This window comes from Ovis canadensis, chromosome 3 (genome assembly GCF_042477335.2).
Source record: "Ovis canadensis isolate MfBH-ARS-UI-01 breed Bighorn chromosome 3, ARS-UI_OviCan_v2, whole genome shotgun sequence".
Classification (NCBI taxonomy): Eukaryota; Metazoa; Chordata; class Mammalia; order Artiodactyla; family Bovidae; genus Ovis; species Ovis canadensis.
Genome location: NC_091247.1, coordinates 117069164 through 117086600, shown reverse-complemented (window position 1 = coordinate 117086600; position 17437 = coordinate 117069164). Strand labels below are relative to the sequence as shown.

The window sequence follows — 17437 nt, the reverse complement described above, 5'->3', positions numbered from 1 at the left end:
CTTTGGAAACTATGAAATGGCCCATAAATATAAGATAAGAATAATAAATGAAATCTCTGTGGTCCACTGGGGAAGGGAATGGCAAACCACTTCAGTAGTCTTACCTTGAGAACCCCATGAACAGTATGAAAAAAGAAAAAAGATATGACACTGAAAGGTGAACTCTCCAGATTGGTAGGTGCCCAATATGCTACTGGAGAAGAATGGAGAAATAACTCCAGAAAGAACTGAGAGAGTCAATTCCTAGGCAGACTGATAGGAAGCTGAGGGTCCCCAAGGAGGAGGTGGGGTCTGGGGCTCTCGAAGAGGAAACAGGGGTCTGGAGTTCTCAAGGAGGAGGAAACAAACATCTATTTTTTTTTTCCTCTACATTCCTTAGTCTTAGTCACATGAAATGCCTTTTTCATTAAGCCTGGAACGGATGATTACACAACAAACAGCTCAGTTTAAACTCTGTACTGGGGATTATATAACAACAATGTGTCCTGCTTGAGCAGTTTCTCCTTCCTGAAAACCTTCTGACTAATCCTGATATTTTAGAATGTATATTATGGGAGTGGTCTGGTAAGATCTTTCTATCGTTAGCTTCTAATCCTGTTACCTTAAAATGTAAATTGTGGGAGTGATACGAAGTGAAGTGAAAGTCACTCAGTCATGTCCCACTCTTTGCAACCCCATGGACCATATAGTCCATGGAATTCTCCAGACCAGAATACTGGAGTGGGTAGCCTTTCCCTTCTCCAGGGGATCTTCCCAACCCAAGGGTCGAATCCAGGTCTCCTACATTGCAGGTGCATTCATTACCAGCTGAGCCACCAGGGAAGCTCAAAAACTGGTCTCAAAGTGAAGAACTTGTGGGATTGGGTATGGTAAAATTTTTACAACCTTGAGATTTTTGATATATTGTAATAACCAATTTAAAAAGTATATAACTCCTTAGCTTAGACTAATGCGGTGGGGGGGGGGGGACTCTCTGTCCCTCTTCTGAAGTCTGTGTCAGAAGCTTTCTCTGTCCCTTTCATACTTTAATAAAACTCTGCTACACAAAAGCACCTGAGTGATCAAGCCTGGTCCCTGGTCCTGAAGCTAAATCTTTTCCGGAGATCATGAATCTGATGCCATTCACTAAGCTCTCAGAATGAAGAGATGGAGTCAAAGTGAAAACAACATCCAGTAGTGGATGGGACTGGTGATAGAAGCAAGGTCCGATGCTGTAAAGAGCAATATTGCATAAGAACCTGGAATGTTAGGTCCATGAATCAAGACAAATTGGAAATGGTCAAACAGGAGATGGTGAGAGTGAATATCGACATTTTAGGAATCAGCAAACTAAAATGGACTGGAATGGGTGAGTTTAATTCAGATGACCATTATATCTACTGTGGGCAAGAATCCCTTAGAAGCAATGGAGTAACCCATATAGTAAAAAGAGTCTGAAATGCAGTACTTGGATGCAATCTCAAAAACAACAGAATGATCTCTGTTCATGTCCAAGGCAAAGCATTCAATAGCGCAGTAATCCAAGTCTATGCCCCAACCAACAATGCTGAAGAAGCTGAAGTTGAATGGTTCTACGAAGACATTCAAGACCTTCTAGAACTAACACCCCCCCAAAGATGTCCTTTTCATCCTAGAGGACCAGAATGCAAAAGTAGGAAGTCAACAGATACCTGGAGTAAAGGCAAGTTTGGCCTTGGAGTACAGAATGAAGCAGGGTAAAGGCTAACAGTTTTGCCAAGAGAATGCACTGGTCATAGTAAACACCCTCTTCCAACAACACAAGAGAAGACTCTACACATGGACATCACCAGATGGTCAACACTGAAATCAGATTGATTATATTCTTTGCAGCCAAAGATGGAGAAGCTCTATACAGTCAGCAAAAACAAGAGCGGGAGCTGACTGTGGCTCAGATCATGAACTCCTTATTGCCAAATTCAGACTTAAATTGAAGAAAGTAGGGAAACCACTAGACCATTCAGGTATGATCTAAATCAAATGTCTTATGATTATACAGTAGAAGTGACAAATAAATTCAAGGGACTAGATCTGATAGACAAAGTGCCTGAAGAACTATGGACTGAGGCTCGTGACATTGTACAGGAGACAGGGATCAAGACCATCCCCATGGAAAAGAAATGTAAAAAGCAAAATGGTTGTCTGAGGAGGCCTTACAAGTAGCTGAGGAAAGAAGTGAAAGGCAAAGGAGAAAAGCAAAGATAAACCAATTTGAATGCAGAGATCCAAAGAACAGCAAGGAGAGAGAAGAAAGTTTTCCTCAGTGATCAATGCAAAGAAATAGAGGAAAACAATAGAATGGAAAAGACTAGAGATCTCTTCAAGAAAATTAGAGATACCAAGGGAATATTTCATGCAAAGATGGGCTCAATAAAGGACAGAAATGGGATGGACCTAACAGAAGCAGAAGATATTAAGAAGAGGTGGCAAGATACCAGAAGACTATACAAAAAGGATCTTCATGACCCAGATAACCACGATGGTGTGATCACTCACCTAGAGCCAGACATCCTGGAATGCAAAGTCAAGTGGGCCTTAGGAAGCATCACCATGAAAAAAGCTAGCGGAGGTGATGGAATTCTAGCTGAGCTATTTCAAATCCTGAAAGATGCTGCTGTGAAAGTGCTGCACTCAATGTGCCAGCAAATTTGGAAAACTCCACAGTGGCCACAGGACTAGAAAAGATTAGTTTTCACTCCAATCCTAAAAAATTGCAGTGCCAAAGAATGCTCAAACTACTGCACAATTGCACTCATCCCACACACCAGCAAAGTAAATGCTCAAAATTCTCCAAGCTACACTTCAACAGTACGTGAACTGTGAACTTCCAAATGTTCAAGCTGGATTTAGAAAAGGCAGAGGAACTAGAGATCAAATTGCCAACATCCGTTGGATCATTGAAAAAGCAAGAAAGTTCCCCCCAAAATGCCTACTTCTGCCACAAAGCCTTTGACTGTGTGAATCACAACAAACTGGAAAATTCTTCAAGAGATAGGAATACCAGACCATCTAACCTGCCTCCTGAGAAATCTGTATGCAGGTCAAGAAGCAACAGTTATAGCTGGACATGGAACAACAGGCTGTTTCCAAATTGGGAAAGGAGTTCATCAAGGCTGTATATTGCCACCTTGCTTATTTAACTTATATACAGAGGACATCATGTGAAATGCCAGGCTGGATGAAGCACCAGCTGGAATCAAGACTGCTGGGAGAAATATCAATAACCTTAGATATGCAGATGACACCACCTTCATGGCAGAAAAGCAAAGAAGAACTAAAAAGCCTCTTGATGAAAGTGAAAGAGGGGAGTGAAAAAGTTGGCTTAAAACTCAACATTCGAAAAACTAAGATCATGGCATCTGGTCCCATCACTTCATGGCAAATAGATGGGGAACAATGGAAACAGTGACAGTCTTTATTTTTTGGGCAGATGGTGACTGTAGCCATGGAATTAAATGATGCTTGCTCCTTGGAAGAAAAGCTATGACCAACCTAGACAGCATATTAAAAAGCAGAGACATTATTTTGCCAACAAAGGTCCATCTAGTCAAAGCTATGGTTTTCCCAGTAGTCATGTATGGATGTAAGAGTTGGACTAGGAAGAAAGCTGGGTGCCAAAGAATCGATGCTTTTGAACTGAGGGGTTGGAGAAGACTCTTGAGAGTCCCTTGGACAGCAAGGAGATCCAATCAGTCAATTCCAAAGGAAGTCATTCCTGAATATTCATTGGAAGGACTAATGCTGAAGCTCCAATATTTTGGCCAGCTGATGGGAAGAACTGACTCATTGGAAAAGATCCTGATGTTGGGAAAGATGGAAGGCGGGAGGAGAAGGGAAAGGCAGAGGATGAGATAGTTGGATGGCATCCCTGACTCCATGAACATGAGTTTAAGTAAGCTCTGGGAGTTGGTGTAGAACAGGGCAGCTGGTATGCTGCAGTCCACAGGGTTTTAAATAGTTGGACCTGACTGAGTGACTGAACTGAACTGAACTGAAAATCACTGTGGAGAACCAGTTCTTTTTCCTACTGCAGGCTTTTTCTCAGGAGGCTGAGTAGAAAAGATGCTGACTTCATGGAAATTATACATATGTATATAAAACTATATATAAACATGTAAATATACATAATTGTATATTAATTAGTATATATTATAATATATAAAAATTATGTATATAATGCTGAATTCTTATATAACAAAAAAGCACAAGTGAAAAGAAATAAGCAAAAAAGCAGAAACTATCAAATATAAACTATCAAATACAACAAGCAAATTCATTGCTTTTTTTGTATAATTCTCCAGTCCCATTTAAGAACAGGTTTTTAATATAGTGGGCCTCCGTTGTGACTCAGCTGGTAAAGAATCATCCTGCAATGTGGGATATGTGGGTTTGATTCCTGGGTTGGGAAAATCCCCTGGAGAAGGGAAAGGGTACCCACTCCAGTGTCCTGGCCTGGAGAATTACATGGACTGTATAACCTGTGGGGTCACAAAGAGTTGGACACAACTGATCGACTTTCACTTTCACTTTTAATATAATACAGTTAAAAAATAAAAAGTTTACACCATTGGATGTACTTTTCTTGTGTTAGGTATTTTTACTCAGTTCATTTATTAGTACTACAAGTGGTAAGTAATTAATTTATATTAGTAACTTATGAACTTTTACTATATATAATAAGTAGATAACTATTATAAAAATTTTATTTTATTTTTAACATAAATTTGGAAGCAGCCAGATTGCTGATACAACTAATTAAACTTTTGACATTTATTAGCCCTTGGTGTCAACAAATTATATAGTCTCGTAAAGAATTACAGTAAAGATTTTGAAATACTGAGCATGAAGTAGAAATAAAAAATTTCCCTGCTAACAGCATGTACAAATACCACTTACACCATTCTAAACACATATACTACAAAGATACATAATGGTATTAGAAGTCTTGATAACACATGGGAAGTATCGCCACCATTATCACCACCACAAATAACAATTATGATAGGAGTGATAAAAACAACAAAATCGAAAGTTATCAAACGGTTGTCCTGAACTTGGAATGGTCCTAAGTACATTACATGTATAATCTTATTTAATACGTGAGGAATTTTTTAACCCATTTAAAAAATATTTAAAATACAGAGATAGAAACATGTTTAGAAAGTAGAAATCTCATCTTTTATCAGAATAATACAGTGAAAGCTTAAGATTAATTAGACTGGTCAAATCTGTTTTTAGTATTTTCTGTCATCATGTCTTTATTTGTTCTTAGTGTGCAAGAAGTTGGTTTATAGTGCCTACTACAAAATACATGTTTGTTTGTTTGGTTTTCAAATTAAAATTTTTTCAATAAATGTGGGAAAGAGAAGGGAATAAAAGGTATTACAGTAGTGGTTTGTGCATATTATTTTTTGTTAAAGCTCGGTGGGTTTTTTTCTCCAGTGTATTTTATTTTGTTTTGTATTTTTTGTCTTTTTAAAATATTACAATTTTATCGTATGACAGTGGTAAGTCTTATCCCTCTTCTTCCCCCTCCTCCCCCCCCTCCTCTCCCCCCTCCTTCTCTTCCTCCTCTTCTTCCTCTTCCCCTTCTCCCCCCTCCTCCTCTTCTTCCTCTTCCCCTTCTCCCCCCTCCTCCTCCTCTTCTTCCTCTTCCCCTTCTCCCCCCTCCTCCTCCTCTTCTTCCTCTTCCCCTTCTCCCCCCTCCTCCTCCTCTTCTTCCTCTTCCCCTTCTCCCCCCTCCTCCTCCTCTTCTTCCTCTTCCCCTTCTCCCCCTTCCTCCTCCTCTTCTTCCTCTTCCCCTTCTCCCCCCTCCTCCTCCTCTTCTTCCTCCTCCTCCTCCACCTGCTTCTCTTTCTTTCCCTCTTTTGCTGGCCTAGTTTCCACAGGGGTAAAAACCATCTCTTCTTCCACTAATATATTTGGAAAATAAGACTGTATTATCAAGACAATTGTGGCACTCAGTGAAAAACACATCATTCTCAGAAATAAAATCAATAAGCACAGCGGATCACATACAATTGGTCGGGGTACTTCCCATCTTGGATACCAATATCGGTAATCTGTAAATAAAGAAGTAATTGAAAGCTGGATTTCACATGAAGTAGTTAAATCGTTCAAGAAACAAAGGACAACAATACATACATATGGCTTGGTCACGATCTGCATTGCCTAGAAAGAAAAAGAAAGTTCACAAAGAATTACATACAATTTCTTCTTTTTCTAGAATACAAGATACTTTTTCCAACAATAATAATGTATTCTTCTAGTTTTCAGGTACCGTACCCTCATCTTTGATGTCCCCCCTTCAACCAGTAGCCAATTGTAAGGTACAACATATTTCTTTCAATAGATTCTCCTGGTCTGCTAGAGAAAGCATGGAAGTATAGGAAGAAGAGGTATGGATTCCAGTACTTATTCTGTTTTTTAATCATCCTGTCAGCTTATATAAAACACTTCACTTCTTCTTTCCAAAGACTGTTCCAGCTTCAACATTCTAGAATTCCATAACATCCTTTTTAAAAAATGAAGTACAGTTAATTTAATATTGTGTTAGCTTATTTTTAATCTTTCTTCTCCCCACACCCCCCAAGATCATTCAAAATTAGTCCTCTGAATTTATTCATTTTCCTCATTTAATTCTTATTTTCAGAAGCTTTTGGTTGCTCTTCATCTCACAGATGGCAAGGTTAACTACAGAGCCTGGTACTCCTTGTTTTTGCTATCTAGCCCAATGCTATCACAGTATGTTTCAGGAAATAAATTTCCTTTCCTTTGCTCCTTTGGGCAGAGAAGTTCAAACAATCACTCCCAGATTCCACTAGGAAGGAGACTGGAAGGGTAAATGCAGTTTCACCCATAGATACCTTAATGTCAACCAGGACTTTGTCTTGCAATGATGCAAATCTTAGAGGAAAATTTATAAATCACTCCTCAGGCACCTTGGAGATGAACTGAAGTTATCTGTTGGATTTCTGAAGCTATGTTAGCCTTCTGTGTTTGGTATTATTTATTACTTCATATTTTATGAAATAATTTCTATTTTAGAAAATCTTTGACTGGGACTTCCCTCGCAGTCCTGTGGTTAAGACTCCACGCTTTACATTGCAGGGTCTGAAGGTTCAATCCCTGGTAGGGTAGCATGTAAGATCTCACACGCTACGCAGTCTGTATGTATTTTCTCTACTTCCTTCTGTGTGAAAATGAAAGTGAAAGTCAAAGCCGCTCAGCCGTGTTCAACTCTTTGTGACCCCATGGACTTCTCCAGGCCGCAATACTGGAGTGGGTAGCCTTTCCCTTTCCCAGGGGATCTTTCCAACCCAAGGATCGAATCCAGGTCTTCCGCATTGCAGACAGATTCTTTACCAACTGAGCCACAAGAATACTGGAGTGGGTAGCCTATCCCTTCTCCACGGGATATTCCTGACCCAGGAATCAAACCAGGGTTTCCTGCATTGCAAGCGGATTCTTTACTAACCGAGCTATGAGGGAAGCCCTTTGGTGTATGTGTATTTATTTTTAGCTTATTTTGAGCAACGATGCAATCAGTACATTTCTTTGTATCTTTAGTTCTCATCACGAATTTTCATTGGTTACATTCTTCTTTTACTTTTGTACTTGATTTAAATACATTTAAATTTACTAACATCACTATTGTTTGACTTATCATCTATGAATAATATGTTTTGACCCCTGGCTATAAAAGATGATGAAATTAAGCACATTTTTTCCTACCTCTCTCTTCTCTTGCCAAGTTTTATGAATTATATTATTTGTATATCACCAGATTTTATTACCCATACAGTTTATCATTATAACCTTCAGGTTTGTTTTAATCTTTGTCTATCAATTAAGATTCAGTGCTTGAGGAGAGTTCTTTCAGTGCAGTGTTTTGCTTTACCATTTATCTTTTTTGGTGAAAGTCATTCTCTAGTAGTTTATTGAAGTGCTTATGAGAACTATATTCCACAAGTTACTGCATGTTCCCACAGTATATGTCTATTTGTTTATATATGAAAGTTTGGGCTCTATACAAATTCCTGGTTGACACTTGTATTAAGGACAATGTAGGCATCACTCCACTGACCCTTAGGTTTTACTGTTATTGTAGAGAAGCTTGAGGCTGGTCTGGATTTTTCTCCTCTCTGCAGGATTTTCAGTTGCTAGTATGGCATTACTTCACATAAGTATATCAGTTGTGTCTGACCCTTGCAACCCATGGACTGCAGCCCACAAGGTTTCTCTGTCCAGGGGATTTTCCCAGTAGGAATACTGGAGTGTGTTGCCATTTCCTCCTCTAGGGGATCTTCCTGACCGCATCTCCTGCACTGCTGGCAGATTCTTTGCTGCTAAGCCACTGGGAAAGCCCCAAAGCTTTAGGTTTGAGTTTGCCAAAGACAAGACTGCTAGTGAAATTTGGACTATTTGAAAGAAGTAGAGACAATTATTCTTCAGAAGTGGCTGCTGGCTAAATGGATTTGAGATTCACAGTTACCTCTTGGGTAGAACAGGAAATTTTTGCTTTGCTGCTGAACACCGAGACAGTTTGTGGGAGCTTTCTCAAAGATTCTTGAGAATTGCAGCAATTTTCTGGTGAGCTTTTGAGAATCATCTATTTTGGTGTCCCAGGCTAAGAGGTCTTCAGAGTCTGCTTCCCTGACATTTTAGCTATTTTCCCCTGCTTTTTCATGGCACCTTCTCTGATCCTCATGACCTGAGAGTTTACGGCATATTTCTCACTCTGAACACTGTATTGTCAGAATACTTAGAGTGGCCATTTTTTTTCTCTTTTCTTCAAAAAACAGTTTGACTGTTAAACTCTCTAATAAATGATTTTACATTTTTGCATAGATGCTTAAAGGATCCTTTTTTTCTTCTTACTTACTAGGCAATGTCCAGATGGTGACTACTTTCTGTCACTTTTTCTGGCATGTAGTATATACCTTTTTTCTTTACAAGGTTTTTATTTTATTTAAAATTGAAGTATAAGTGACATAAATCATTTGTTACAACACACAACATAATGATTTGACATTTGTATATTTTGTGACATGATCACTACAATAAGTCCAGTTTACATTCATTAGTATACATAGTTACAAATTTTTTTCTTAAAGAAATTTTATATACTCTCTTAACAACTTTCAAATATGTAATACAGTATTATAAACTATAGTCACCATGATGTCCATTATTACATCCTTATGACTTATTTATAGGTGGAGGTAGAATTTTGTGCTTTTGACCCTCTTCATCCATTTCATTCACTTGCCTCTGGCAACCACTAATCTATTCATATCTGCAAGCTTGGTTTTTTTTGGTTTGTTTGTTTGCTTTTAATTCCACATACAAGTGAGTTCATGTGGTATTTGTCTTTCTCTGACTTATATCACTTAGTGTAATGCCCTCAGAGTCCATTCATATTGTCACAAGTGGCAAGATTTCCTTCTTTTTCATGGATAAATAATACTGCACTGTACATATATATCACATTTTCTTTATCCATTTATCCACTAATGGACACTAAGGTTGTTTCCATATCTTGACTAGTATAAATAATGCTGCAATAAACATAGCAGTGTATATATCTTTTCGAATTAGTGTTTTCATTTTCTTTGGACAAGTACCTACAAGTGGAATTGCTGGATCATATGAGAGTCCCTTGGACTGCCAGGAGATCCAACCAGTCCATTCTAAAGGAGATCAACCCTGGGATTTCTTTGGAAGGAATGATGCTAAAGCTGAAACTCCAGTACTTTGGCCACCTCATGAGAAGAGTTGACTCATTGGAAAAGACTGATGCTGGGAGGGATTGGGGGCAGGAGGAGAAGGGGACGACAGAGGATAAGATGGCTGGATGGCATCACCGACTCAGTGGAGGGAGTTGGTGATGGACAGGGAGGCCTGGCGTGCTGCAATTCACGGGGTCGCAAAGAGTCGGACACGACTGAGCGACTGAACCAAACTGAACTGATGGTAGTTGTAGGCCTTCCCGGGTGGTGCAGTGGTAAAGAATCTGCTTGCCAATACAGGACATGCATGAGATGCGGGTTCAATCCCTGGGATGGGAAAAGCCTCTGAAGTAGGAAATGGTAACCCACTCTACTATTCTTGCCTAGAAAATTCCACAGACAGAGGAGACTGGCAGGCTATAGTCCATGGGGCCACAAGAATCAGACATGACTGAGTGTGCATGTGTGCACACACACACACACACACACTAGTTGTAGTTTTAGCTTTGGAGGAACTTCCATATTATTTTCCATAGTGGCTACCCCAATTTACATTCTATAGTATGCACATTCAAGAATTTCTATTTCTGAAGTTTTTAGTTATTTCTTTAAATATCTATATATCTATCTATTCTCAGTTTTTAAATAAATCTGGACTTTGATTTATTTAAATATCTATGTATCTATCTATCCCCCGTTTTTAAACAAATCTGGATTTTGATTTATTTGGTGCCTCCTTGTGGCTGGTTTAGGTTATGCATCTTCGGTAGGAATACCACACAGGTGATGACATGCTCTCCTCATTGAATTCTCTTAGGTGGTGAAGGATTTTGCTTCTGATACTTCCTGTTGCTGGTGATATCCACTTTGATCATTTTCTTAGGTTGTGTCTGCCAGGCTCCTCCATTGTGAAGTTAGTCTTTATCCCTAATGAAGTACTTCTATGAGGAGTTACTTCTGAACTATGCAAATAAACTGTTTCTCATATAACTTTTAATTTATTCACTTATTAATTTATATCAGTATGAATTATAGTATCCTGTTTTATCCAGTGAGTTATAATTGACTACTCTTATCATTATTTCGGTGCTCAAATTGTCCCAGGTTTGACCAGTAAAAGCCCTTTAAGATGGCTTCTGTGTCCTTTATGTTACATGCCTCCACCATTCTTTGAGCACTTCCTTGCTTTCAGGTAGAAAAAGATATTTTGGGTTTATTTAATGTTTCTCCTGCCCAGCCCTGGAATGTGACCTTTCTCCAGAGAGCCCTGGCTCCCTTTAGAGCAGACTGGAATTTAGGAACCAAGGTCTGAGTGCTATTGTGCTCCCTGCATCACTCAGTCATGTCCGACTCTTTGCAGCCCCACAGACTGTAGCCCACCAGGCTCTCTGTCCATGGAATTCGCCAGGCAAGAGTACTGGAGTGGGTTGCCACGCCCTCCTCCAGGGCACCTTCCCCACCCAGGGGTCAAACCTGCATCTCTTACATCTCCTGCACCGGCAGGCAAGCTCCTCACCACTAGCGCCACCTGGGAAGCCCCCGCTGCTTTAGCACTGAGAGGATGCTGTTCCAAGGCTGTCTCAGAGCTAGGGAATAAATGTATGTTGATACATACATATATAAATATTTACATCTATGTTTCTTTATATTTATTGAAACTCTTAAGTTCCAGTAACTCTAAATCATCCAAATCATCACCAAAAGATCTGAGCTTGTTTTCTTCCTTTCCGTATTCATACGCCATCCTCTGACAGGGAGAAAACCAGCTCCATTATCCTTAATCTATTTGCTTATTTGATCTACCCTCTAATATGCTTCTGGGCTTCCCTGGTAGCTCAGATGGTCAAGAATCTGACTGCAATGCGGGAGACCTGGGTTTGATTCCAGGGTTAGGAAGATGCCCTGGAAAAAGCAACGGCTAGCCACTCCAGTATTCTGGCCTGGAGGACTGTATGGACAGAGGAGTCTGGCAGGCTACAGTCCATATGGGGTCGCAAAGAGTTAGACATGACCGAGAGGCTTTCACTTTCACTTTCCAAAGTGCGTCTAATCTCCCATCACTGCTTCTACTCCCTCTTCTTGCTTGGACTCTGATACTCCACATCGGGGTGGTAGAGTTGCCAGATTCAGCAAATAAAAATATAGGATGCCTAGTTATATTCAAATTTCAGAAAACAACAGACACATTTTAGTATAAGTATAGCCTATGTAATGTTTGGGATATATTTATGCTAAAAATACTTTTGTTTTTCTGAAATTCAAATTTAACTGGATGCCTAGCATTTCAAAATTTTAAAATTGAAGTTCAGTTGATTTTAAATGTTGTGCCAATCTCTGTGGTACAGCAAAGTGTCTCAGTTAAACACATATATAAATTATGTTTTATATTCTTTTCCATTATGGTTTATCACTCAATATAGGATACTCAATATAGTTTCCTGTGCTATACATTGGGACCTTATTGTTTATCTATTTTAAATGTATAGCTTCCATCTACCAACCTCAAACACCCAGTCCATCTCTCTCCCTCCTCCTCTGGATGCCCAGCATTTAGTCTGGCAACTGACAGGCTGATCCTCTACTTGGATTCCTCTCCCACCCTGCTCAGACTCTGAAAGTTAGCTTTGGGCTTCTCCAACATATGGATTCCTTTCTTACCCCACTAGGGCTCTGACCGCTCCCATGCCAAGCCACCTCCCCCAACATTAAATGCTTCCTCACCTAGTTTGGACTCTGATACCTAGTGTGAGGAGATTGCCCTCAAATGCGGAGGCCCCCTTAGCTGCTTCCTTTTTAACACCTCTCTTCAGGTCAGCCCTAGATGTGAATCTTCTCCCCATTCTGCCTGGGCTCCCACACAGGTCCAGCCCAGACCTCCAGGGATGCCTTCCCTCCCTGGTCAGATGCTGACACACTGCCAGGCATCTCCCTCCCACCCCGGGTGGATCTGTCCCCACCGTGCCTGGACTGTGACACCACAGAGTGAGCCACTCCTGCACGGACACGCCACTACTCTGATCTGGGGCCCCAAGCCTGATCTCCAGCAGGCACACTCACCTTACCCCACGAGGCGACTAGCTCTCCACACAAGGCCACACCCCGTGTGTCCTCACCCCACTTAGGCTCTCTCCTCACGCCCACCGCATCATTTATGCATTCCTTGTCTTCTTGCTTAGGTGCTAATGTGTCTCCCTCTGTGTGGATACCTACCTCTTTCTGACCTACCCAACGGTTTTAGGTCTGGATATTCCCAGGAAGAGAAAGGAAAAGGGAAGAGGAAGAGCAAGGTTTTTCATCTTGATTCAGATGAAGCAAGGGGAGAAATGTTACAGTGGATCACTCCAGCAGTGGCATTGTAATGAAACTGTTCACTAGTTTCTTTAACACAAAAGCATAATATGAATTTACTCCCTACCACATTCCTGTAAGCATCTTGGGTTATATGCTCTCATATTTAGAAAAATGAAAAGAAAAATTGATTAATAAAACATTTTCTAGTTTTATCTTCTGAATATTTTGGGGGGAAAACAAAAGGCTATTATATTAACCATTTGCTATTTTACTTCTTTTCTCTTTTTTATAAATGTTTTAGAATATCTTATTCTTTAGAGCAGTCATTCTCAAACAGGCTGATATTTCAGCAATTAGATGCAAAGCTTTTCTTCAGAGTAAAACTGTTAGTTCTCATTCTTTCTTTCAGGTATTTTAGTATGTCCTTAGGGGCAGGAATAAGAGTTAGAGAGGGCAGAAAAGGCTGTGCAGCTTAAAAAAGTCTAAAGATGATATGGTTTGATACCACCTTTGATAATATAACAATACCTTTCTGATCTAAGGAACAGTGTTAACATGACAATGAAAGACTAGCGTTCACCACTTCCTTTTCTTGCCATTCAGTGCATTATGGAATGTTTTCATGTTTCAGGTATGTTCTTTCGCTTACTGCATAGAAAGTCTGTGCATCTGTCATAGCTGCTGCATTGAGAGCACATTAATCCTCGCTGATAAGGCCTTCTCGACAGACCTCCTCTACAAAAAAGTAGAAATGTCTTGTTAGAAAAAGTCTCCTGTCTCATGTTATCTAAATAATATGGCTACTGGATTTTTAGTTAATTTATAAAGGTGATTTCATTTAAAAAATGGACTCAAGAAAGTACTTAAATTGGATAGGTAATCTTCCCCCGTTTTCTCCCTATAAATACTCTCTTCTGAAACTAATTCCCATGACTCTTAAACAAAGTGTTGTAATTTAAATTTGAGGGAGTCTTAAAGCTTCTTTCATTTTAGTTTGTAGCAAAATTTTCCTTTAAAAAGTGGATGTTATAGAATGCTTCATAACTAATTGCTTTCTGGTCGGCATAACTATACAAAAAGCTATGTATGAATGATATATTGATTTTTTGGAGCATTTGCAAAATTCTGAAATGCCTATTATTCCAAAGAGCCAGCTGCATGGATTATTTTGAGGTAATCATGAAAAATATATAAGTGTATAAACAAGCAAATAAAGGAAAATGGGATTTTAGAAAGTTGGTTTAATCCATTGTACAGAGCACAGGGGAGAAGTTAAAAAAATATTACGTCAATTGCCCAGAGCTAAGTTAGGAAACTGCTAAGTCGCTTTAGTCGTGTCCAACTCTGCAACCCTATGGACCATAGCCTGCCACGTTCCTTTGACCATGAGATTCTCCAGGCAAGAATATTGGAGTGGGTTGCCATTTCCTCTTCTAGGGCATCTTCCTGAGCCAGGGATCGAACCCAGGTCTTCTGCAATGCAGGCAGATTCTTTGCCATCTGAACCACCAGGGAAGCCCAAGTTAGGATGGTGGCCTAAAACAGGTATGAATTGGGAAGCATAGTTTAAAATATTTAGAATAAGAAGTAGAAGATAAATGGGGAAAAGATGTTTTTGAGTGAGGAGAGGGTCATTATTTGTGGCTATTTAAACAAGGCTGTTTACTCAGTGTATAGTTCCAAGTCATAAAAACAAACATTAGGCATTTAAGTCCTTGGCCATTCTGGGCCATTTAGAAGAATGACAAACCTTGGAAACAGACATTCAAAAACTATCCAATATCCTCGAATGGCAAACTTTCAAGTCCATCAAGGACATACAGAGATCTGTTGCTACTTGCAGATCATGTATCATTCTCTAGGGCTTCTCTGATAGCTCAAACAGGAAAGAATCTCCCTGCAGTGCAGGAGACCTGGTTTCAATCCCTGGTTCAGGAAGATCCCTTGGAGAACAGCATGGTAACCCACTCCAGTATTCTTGCCTGGAGAATTCAGACAGAGGAGCCTGGTGGGCTCCAGTCCATACGGTTGCAAAAGACTGTTCCACAATCAAACCATTTCAAGGAGGAAATGGATTTTGTCTGGATCCCAGCCAGAATACTAGCCTTCAAGAAATCCAAACCTTTTTAAAACCTTTACCTAATATCCTACACTACTTTTATTGTTAACTCTTTTTCACTGAAAGAGATGCCTCCAACACAAAAAAGCTTATCCTGTTGTAAAACCAGGGATGGGGGAAGCTTTTTTCCTGTACCAATACAGAGCTACTCGCTATAAAGATGGCCTTTAAACACCTGGAGCATAGGCCAATGACCCCATGACCGTAATGGCTGATAACTCTGGCCTAGAATAACTCTGAAAGGCAAATAAATATATTAATTAATCAAAATAAATAAATTCACACTGTGCTAGAATACAGTGGGCCTTCTTTTTCAAAAATAAGATTATAAAGATATTTATATTAGGTAGTCAGAAATGCCAAGCTTTCATGTTAATCTTCCCCTTGTTCTGAGTTTCTAAAAAGTTTAACCTAGAGCAGTCTGAGTCTGAATCTACAGACTATTCCAATAAACTAGAGAAAAATATAATGCAATAAGTAGCCAAGATTATCATTTAGAGATTCTATCTGGCACTCCTGTACAAGTCCACAACTGCAAATGGAATTACTAGACTGGATTAGAAGAAAACAACAGAAAAGTATAATTAGCAAAGTACATTGAAATTTCATAGATTTCCTGGCAATGCCTGAAGAAATAGATGATAGTAGAGACTTTAGACACCTGCCTTTGCTGAGAAGCAGCCCCGTGGTTCTCTGAGACCAAGTTATGACTCTGAACATTGTCCTGTGGAGCTTTTGTTAGACTCACATCTGGTCATATCGTTAGTTTATTGCTACCGACAGGATATGTGTCCATTCTTGCCCGGAAAATCCCATGGACGAAGGAACCTGGTAGGCTACAGTCCATGGGGTCGCAAAGAGTCAGACACGACTGAGTGACTACTTTCAGTTTCCACCCATGTTGCCTGGGTGGTCCAATGGGTAAACTCTTCCCATGCCCAACTTGAAATCCATTAGAAGACCATTATTCACATTTTATAAGAGATCTACACTGTTTCAGTGTGATGTAAACTTTCAATGCCTGCCACTTTGCTCGTAAAGGAGGGAATCCGGCTCCATGGACTGACATTAAGCAATTACAGCTTATAGGCAGATTCTTCTCTTCAAAGTTCTTCATATGCAGACTCATATAGTCTGTATATTATCCATGGAACAATAGCCAGAGTACATCAAATGAATGTTGATTTTTCTATATTATACAACCAGAATAACTAGGCCACCTATAATAGCTCCTTTCACTTTTACTCCATCCTTATAACATTGAGAAATGTCATAGTTCTGGCTTCTGATTCATATCCAGACATCTACAGGTTTCCAAGTAGACTTAAACAGCCTATCCCAATAAGCTAGAGAAAACTACAATGCAATAAGCCGCAAAGAAGATTATCTTTAGAGATTCTATCTGGCACTCCTTCTGATTCACCTATTTGTCTTTGCCAAAAACTTCATGACTACTTCTTGAACGTATTTAAGGTCAAGGTCAAGGTCAAGGACTCTGTTGTTTCCTGCCTCAAATTATCCCTGTATGTGCAAAGCTATCTCGATTTACATCTCTTCCTGTGAAAATCAGTTGGTCTCCTCCCTTCACTTTCACATCTTGCACTTAAAGGACTAGGAACCACAAACACCATGTAGCTGTACCAATCCTCATATCTTCCCCAGGATACCATCTTCCTTCTGATCAGGCCTCCTTACTCACGTTGGTATCTGACTCACAGTTTGCTTTTCAGTCAAAATTTTGCCATCATCTACAAATTTGGGACCTAGATGATTACAGTATCCAATAACTTGGTCTCTATGTTACTGGATATCTTCACCATCATAAAACTTCCCAATGCTCCAAAACTGTCACTTTTGTAGCCACACTCTAGATCTTGTAATCTCCTAAAACGTCTCTACTTCTGAACTCACAAAAGTCACATATTCCACTCATTGACTGCAACCTCCTATCCTTCCAGGTTCTTAAGTCATTTACTCCTGTCACACTTGTCCATTAATTTCACTGGTTCCACAAGTCTACTTTCTTTCCTATTTTTAAAATCTCCCTATCCATCATGTTATCTCTTCTCGATTCAGTTTAGATTCATCAGTTTGCATACTCTTTAGCTAAAAACCTGAAACTCTCTTGCACTATTTTCCTTTACAGCCACCTGACAAAACCCCAGTGTTGGGAAAAGTGAAGGAATCTTACTGTCTGCATGCTCCATACCTGCTTCAGGGCTGCTGGGTGCTGCTGGAGGAAAATCATTAAATTAGGTAGAGAATATTTCTATCATTC

At 39.7% G+C, this 17437-nt stretch overlaps 1 protein-coding gene across 2 annotated transcripts in view; it reads right to left on the bottom strand.

Annotated features, from left to right (window-relative positions):
- GLIPR1L2 (GLIPR1 like 2) overlaps positions 1-17437 on the bottom strand; it is a 49749-nt gene that overhangs the window by 8052 nt on the left and 24260 nt on the right. Inside the window, exons 4-6 of one of the 2 annotated variants that reach the window (XM_069584027.1) lie at positions 13690-13775; positions 6163-6189; positions 6037-6080 (exon numbers count right to left, since the gene is read on the bottom strand). In XM_069584027.1, coding sequence (XP_069440128.1) covers positions 6037-6080; positions 6163-6189; positions 13690-13775 — 157 coding nt within the window. Of the gene's footprint in view, positions 1-5464; positions 6081-6162; positions 6190-13689; positions 13776-17437 lie in introns of those variants that run through there. The other variant, XM_069584028.1, reaches the window with a different exon arrangement.